At 53.3% G+C, this 6,965-nt stretch overlaps 1 protein-coding gene across 1 annotated transcript; it reads left to right on the forward strand.

The window, feature by feature from the left end:
* Positions 1 to 5,054: 5,054 nt before the first annotated feature.
* On the forward strand, positions 5,055 to 6,065 carry LOC130488700 (leukotriene B4 receptor 1-like). The gene has a single exon (XM_056862339.1). It carries the CDS (start codon positions 5,055 to 5,057, stop codon positions 6,063 to 6,065), a length of 1,011 nt encoding a protein of 336 aa, XP_056718317.1.
* The last annotated feature ends 900 nt before the right edge of the window (positions 6,066 to 6,965 follow it).

A 6,965-nucleotide genomic window follows, 5' to 3' on the forward strand; every position in this document is an offset into this window, starting at 1 on the left:
ATTCCTATGCCTGTTTACTCAGAACTAATAATCTCACTGAGTTCAGTGGGCCTTACTCTCCAGCAATAGGGTTGCCAGCTCCAGGTTGGGAAATACCTGGAGATTTTTGGGGTGGAGCCTGAGGAGGGTGGGGTTACAAGAGAGGAGGGACTTCAATGCCATAGAGTCCAATTGCCAAAGCCACCATTTTCTCCAGGTGAACTGATTATCAGCTGAAGATGAGTTGTAATAGCAGATCTCCATCTACTACCTGGAGGTTGGCAACCTTATGCAGCAAGCATGCATAAGACTGCAGCTTGAATGTGTGAGAGCCATGTGTACAGATCTATGAGTGATTGTAAGGAAGTACATGCCAATTTATGACACGCCCCTGATAGGAACGTATGCTTTAATAGATCCTAAAGCTATCAGGAATAAGAATAGGATGGTTAGGATAGTTGGACCTTTGTGCTGTATGCCTCAATGGATTAAGGAGCTTCTAACGGATAAAGAGCTACCCTATGGCAGTGGTCGGCAAACCGTGGCTCGCGAGCCGCATGCGGCTCTTTGGCCCCTTGAATGTGGCTCTGCCACTTGGTTCGGAGCCCCTGCTCTCGTGCCTGATCGCACCGGCAGCCGGGCTGCGCTTGCTCCCTTTGCACCGGAGAGAGCAAGCGAGAGCGATCACAGGCGAGTTTCCTGTCTGGAGCCGGAGCGCCTGAGAGAGAGAGAGAGCAAGAGAGAGTGAGAGAGCAGGCGAGCAGGTGCTCTCTCTCTCTCCCCCCCCATGGAGAATGGCCGGGGGGAGCTCCAGGGCCCATCCATTGAAATGCGGGCCAGCAAGGCTCTCCCCAAAACTGTTCCGTAAGCCGCAGCGTGCAGGAATGCTGTGGCACCCTTTAAACCTCCTCGCGCCGCCTGTCAGCTGTTGGGCGGCGAGGGAGGGGGGAAGAGGAAGAAGCCAGCTGCGAACATGCCTGCGTGAGGCGCGAAGCGTTCAGCCCTGCTGGGCCCCACGCATGCTCATGTGGGAGGGGAGAAAGGTGCTGTGTTGGCGCTGTTCCCTGCCGCCCCCTTCGAAGGCCTGGAAGCCGCCTGAAGGGATCGAGGAGGAGGAAGGCGGCGAGGAGGAGCTGCTGCTGGAGCCTGGAGGCCCGGCCTCGTCGCTCCCGCTGTCATCCCCCGAGCTGGGCTCGGTGCCGCTGCCACTGCCGGGGGCTTTCGAGGGGGGCAGCAGGGAAGAGCGCCAACACAACACCTTCCCCCCCCCCACCGTGCATGCATCAGCAGGGCTGAAGGCTTCCTGCCTCGCACGCACGCGGCTGGCTTCTTCCTCTTCCCCCCTCTCGCCCCCAACAGCTGACAGGCGGCGGGGAGGCCAGCAGCAACGAGGCGGGGCCTCCTCCTCCAGGCTCCAGCAGCAGCTCCTCCTCGCTGCCTTCCTCCTCGTCGTCCCACTCAGGTGGCTCCCAAAAGTCCAGCTCCAGGCTGCTGCCACCATCGTCCTCCTCCTCAGGCACCTCTCCCCTGGCCGTTTTTGCCCGCCTCCTCCTCCTCCTCAGGGCTCTCGCGGAGGGCTAGGCGACCCCTCAACAGCCACACGTCCGCCAGAGAAAGGCCTGGCGTCCCCCGCCGTCCTCCCCCTCCCCCTCTCCTTTCTCCCCCCTCTTTCTTCCTTCCTTCCTTCCTTCCTTCCTTTCTTCCCCAGTTCCTTCCTTCTCTTTCCTTTCCCAGTTCCTTCCTTCCTCTTTCTTTCTCTCTGTCCCTCCCCCCCACTATTTCTTTCTTTCTTTCTTTCTTTCTTCCTTCCATCCTTCCTTCCTTTCATCCTTTCTTCCCGTTCCTTCCTTCTCTTTCCTTTCCCTGTTCCTTTCTTCCTCTTTCTTTCTCTCTGTCCATCCCCCACTCTTTCTTTCTTCCTTCCATCCTTCCTTCCTTTCATCCTTTCTTCCCCAGTTCCTTCCTTCTCTTTCCTTTCCCAGTTCCTTCCTTCCTCTTTCTTTCTCTCTGTCCGTCCCCCACTCTTTCTTTCTTCCTTCCATCCTTCCTTCCTTTCATCCTTTCTTCCCCAGTTCCTTCCTTCTCTTTCCTTTCCCAGTTCCTTCCTTCCTCTTTCTTTCTCTCTGTCCGTCCCCCACTCTTTCTTTCTTTCTTTCTTTCTTTCTTTCTTTCTTTCTTTCTTTCTTTCTTTCTTTCTTTCTTTCTTTCTTTCTTCCTTCCTTCCTTCCTTCCTTCCTTCCTTCCTTCCTTCCTTCCTTCCTTCCTTCCTTCCCCAGTTCCTTCATTCTCTTTCCTTCCCCGGTTCCTTCCTTCCTTTCTTCATCCCTCCCACCTCCCTTCCTCTACTAGGGTTGCCAACCTCTGGGTGGTGGCTGGAGACCTGGCAACCCTAGCATCTCCCCCCCAGTGTACCTATAGTTTAATTAAGACTTAAAACTTTAATTAAAGTTTATTAAGTTAATATACTTCCCACGGCCTGGACCAGGGGCAGATATGCCAAGGTCCCCTATGTTAAAAGGCTATGCTCTTGTGCCATCGGCCAAGCCGAAACAGTGGCCCACAATTTGCTACATTGTGAGCACGGCTCTCCCTTCCGAGAACAGATAATTGAACCCCTCCTGAAAGATTGCCTTGGTGGCACCAATAAAGAGCTAGTCAGATTTCTCCTAAGTCACAGTCACTCTCAGGTTACTGCAGGAGTTTCCAACTTCCTGGGACTTATTTTTAAACTACTCTAAACCACGTATATGATTGTAAGGAAGAGTCTTATTCAAGTTTTAAAACTCCTTTTATCCTAATATGTATTTATTTATTTTATGCCAATAAAGCTTTTGATATTGATATTGGGATAAAGAAAAGGAAAGGAAGTACATGTGTATGCCTACAGGACAGTGTGCAAGCAGTGCATGTGTGCACATGCAAGATCCATGTATGTGTGAAAGGAGAAAACGTGGCCCAGCATCCAACTCTTCTTTGGGTTGCCAGCTTTGGGTTGGGAAATATGTGGTGATGATGGGTGGAGCCTAAGGAGGTCGAGGTTTGGGGAGGGGAGGGATTTCAGTGGGCTACAATGCCATAGAGTCCACCTTCCAGAATGGCCTTTTTCTTCAGGTGAACAGATCTCTGTCATCTAGAGATCAATTGTAATAGCGAGTGATCTCCAGGTACTACCTACCCAGGTCCCATGTAGTAGCCAAATCATGGTATGATTATCGGGAGTATCCCTTGAGCTTGCTTTATCTCCCCTCTCCTCATGTGCTATCATTCCTTTCCTGATGTTCTGGTTTAGGCAAACCCTTGTCAGGTGTCCTGTTTGTTGGCCCTTCAGGCCAACCAGTTGGCCACTGTGTGAAATATAGGGTTGCCAGCTCCAGGTTGGGAAATATCTGGAGATTTTGGGGGTGGAGCCTAAGGAGGGCAGGGTTTGAGAAGGGAGGAAGGATGGAAGGAAGGAAGGAAGGAAGGAAGGAAGGAAGGAAGGAAGGAAGGAAGAGTGGGGGGAGGGACAGAGAGAAAGAAAGAGGAAGGAAATGGGAAAGGAAAGAGAAGGAAGGAACTGGGGAAGAAAGGATGGAAGGAAGGAAGGAAGGAAGGAAGGAAGGAAGGAAGGAAGGAAGGAAGGAAGGAAGGAAGGAAGGAAGGAAGGAAGGAAGAAGAGGGGAGAAAGGAGAGGGGGAGGACGGCGGGGGATGGCAGGCCTTTCTCTGGCGGACGCGCGGCTGTTGAGGGGCCGCCTGGCCCTCCGCGAGAGCCCTGAGGAGGAGGAGGAGGAGGTGGCGGGCGAAAACGGCCAGGGGAGAGGCACCTGAGGAGGACGATGGGGGTGGCAGCTGGAGCTGGACTTTTGGGAGCCGCCTGAGTGGGACGAGGAGGAGGAAGATGGTGAGGAGGAGCTGCTGCTGGAGCCTGGAGGAGGAGGCCCCGCCTTGTTGCTGCTGGCCTCCCCGCCGCCTGTCAGCTGTTGGGGGCGAGAGGGGAGAAGAGGAAGAAGCCAGCCGCGTGCGTGCGAGGCAGGAAGCCTTCAGCCCTGCTGATGCATACACAGTGGGGGGGGGGGAGGTGTTGTGTTGGTACTTTCCCCTGCTGCCCCCCTCGAAAGCCCCCGCTAGTGGCAGTGGCACCGAGCCCAGCCCAGGGGATGACAGCGGGGGCGACGAGGCCAGCGGCAACGAGCAGCTCCTTGCCGCTTTTCCAGCAGCAGCTCCTCGCCGCTTTTCTCCTCCTCGATCCCCTCAGGCGGCTTCCAGGCCTTCGAGGGGGGCGGCAGGGAAGAGCGCCAACACAGCACCTTTCTCCCCTCCCACATGAGCACACGTGGGGCCCAGCAGGGCTGAACGCTTCGCGCCTCATGCAGGCATGCCCACGGCTGGCTTCTTCCTCTTCCCCCTCCCTCGCCGCCCAACAGCTGACAGGCGGCGAGAGGAGGTTTAAAGGGTGCCACAGCGTTCCTGCATGCTGCGGCTTACGGAACAGTTTTGGGGAGAGCCGTGCTGGCCCGCATTTCAATGGATGGGCCCTGGAGCTCCCCCCGGCCATTCTCCACGGGGTGGGGGAGAGAGCGCGCCCGCTTGCCTGCTCTCTCGCTCTCTCTCAGGCACGCCGGCTCCGGACAGGAAACTCGCCTCCGCTTGCTCTCGCTCTCTCTCTCCGGCGCAAAGGGAGCAAGTGCAGCCCGGCTGCCGGCGCGAGCAGGCGCGAGAGCAGGGGCTCCGAACCAAGTGGCAGAGTCACACTCAAGGGGCCAAAGAACCGCATGCGGCTCGTGAGCCACTGTTTGCCGACCACTGGGTTAGGGCACATGTGAATCACTTTTAAAAACCCACAGAATTGTGCAAACAAAGCATCTAGTTTTTCAATTCCTGAAAGTCTGAACTCTGCAGAAAAAAAAATAGGATGTGAAACGAAGGTTAGTATGAATGCTGAGGTCACAAGCTACATTTTTGTGGTTGTGTTATCTGTCAGCCCTGGGACTCTCTTTGCTACTGCAGAAACAAATCAGTGTGCAGTGTGTGCGGTATTGGAGCTGGCAAGAAGCTAGAAACTTAGGCCAAAGAAAGGCAATTGCTTTAAGAAGAATGAGTCTGCCTGAAGAAAGCAAGAATCATCTGGCATCGGCTGTCGTAAGGGTTTTGGTGTGCATTGTACTGAGTTTGTTGTTTGCTGTCGGAGTTCCTGGGAATACCTTTGTGATCTGGACCATTTGTAGACAAATGAAGCAACGGCCTCGGACCGTTGTGCTGATCCTTAATCTAGCCATTGCTGACATCCTGGTTCTTGTGACCTTGCCCATCTGGATTTATTCTTTTGCCAAAGCCTGGCTCTTTGGGGTCACCGCTTGCAAGGCCCTAGCCTTTGTTGTTCACTGCAACATGTACGCAAGCATATTCCTGATCACAGCCCTGAGCTTGGAAAGGTTCATGGCAGTCTTTCGCCCCTTGGCTGTTCAACGGAGGACAAACAAGATGTCCACCCACTTAGTGATGCTTCTCATCTGGCTTCTCTCCATTGCTTTCGGGGCGGCCATCCTTCCCTTTCAAGAAACGGAGGAAACAGAGTCTGGCCTACAGTGTACCTCTCGCAGCTATGCTGGGAACTCTCAGATGCTGGCCTGTCTCTTGCTGGAGACGCTTGTGGGCTTTCTGGTCCCATTTGCCATAATAGCCATCTGCTACATATGCATCGCCAAAAGAATCAGCAACATGACGGGCTCGCCAAAGCTACGCTCGACCAGGCTGGTCACTGCCGTAGTGGTGTCCTTTGCTCTCTGCTGGCTCCCCTACCATATCTTTAACCTAATATTTATCGCTTCAGTCGTGATGAAAGGTTCGGACGCAGAGGCATCCGAAGCTCTGGAGGAGATTGCGAGCAAGGGAACCTTCATTGCAGGTTCAATAGCGTTTCTTAGCAGCTGCATAAATCCCCTCCTCTATGCCTTTGCGGCCAGGAACTTCCAAAGCAGCATGAGATTTACCAAGCTGTCCAAACTGTTTCAACAAATGAGTCCAGAAACAAAGCAGGAAGCAACAAATGAACTCTCTGCCGTAAAAGGAAAAGAGGAGACTTTGATGAGCACAGAGACGATTTAATGGGGACAAGCAAGGTATGTCTTGGCTGTCCGTAGGGCATTGGGGACAGACGTGCTCTGGGCTTTTTAATATATAAAATGGCCAAGAAATTCCATCCTCCTGCCCTGCCCAGCGCATTCAGAATTGTCCCTAGTCAAACGCCCTATTTACTCTGCCTCTTTCTTCAGTCTGAGGCTATGGGTCCCTTTACCAATCCTGTGCCCCCCCCCCAAGGATACTCAGCACCCTCCCAAACCCACATGCTAATAATGCTAGTTTCACTATGCTTGGTTCGACCAAATGTATAGTTCACAGTCCCACAGTTTGGAAAGGGAAGCAGCCTTGAAATAAACAGATGTTCCAAACAACCGTTTTGGTCCACAGAACAACCTAAAAGCAACATAAATGTCTTTTTAGTAGAGTAGCCAAAATGACGCAGTACAGTAGACAGGCTTTTTGAACATATATATGAACATATGAAGCTGCCTTATACTGAATCAGACCCTTGGTCCATCAGTCAGTATCGTCTACTCTGACCAGCAGCAGCCCTTCAGGGTCTCAGGCTGAGGTCTTTCACATCACCTACTTGCCTGGTTCCTTTAACTGGAGATGCTGGGAATTGAACCTGGGACCTTCTGCATACCAAGCAGAAGTGCTACCACTGAGCTACAGCCCTTCCCTTGGTTTTAATTCTCCAGAACACCTCATCAGGCTGAATGTTAATTAAGAACATAAGAACATAAGAAAGGCCCTGCTGGATCAGACCCAGGCCCATCGTCCAGCAGTCTGTTCACACAGTGGCCAACCAGGTGCCTCTAGGAAGCCACAAACAAGACGAGTGCAGCAGCACCATCCTGCCTGTGACGGGGGTGGGGGAGAGGAGCTTTCAGGTCATTTGTCTTCTCCAATATGGAGAGTTAT

This window comes from Euleptes europaea, chromosome 17 (genome assembly GCF_029931775.1).
Source record: "Euleptes europaea isolate rEulEur1 chromosome 17, rEulEur1.hap1, whole genome shotgun sequence".
NCBI lineage: Eukaryota > Metazoa > Chordata > Lepidosauria > Squamata > Sphaerodactylidae > Euleptes > Euleptes europaea.

What these genes read in the sequence shown, in the direction of transcription:
- LOC130488700 (XM_056862339.1), top strand. Translation starts at nt 5,055, where the DNA reads ATGAGTCTGCCTGAAGAAAGCAAGAATCATCTGGCATCGGCTGTCGTA.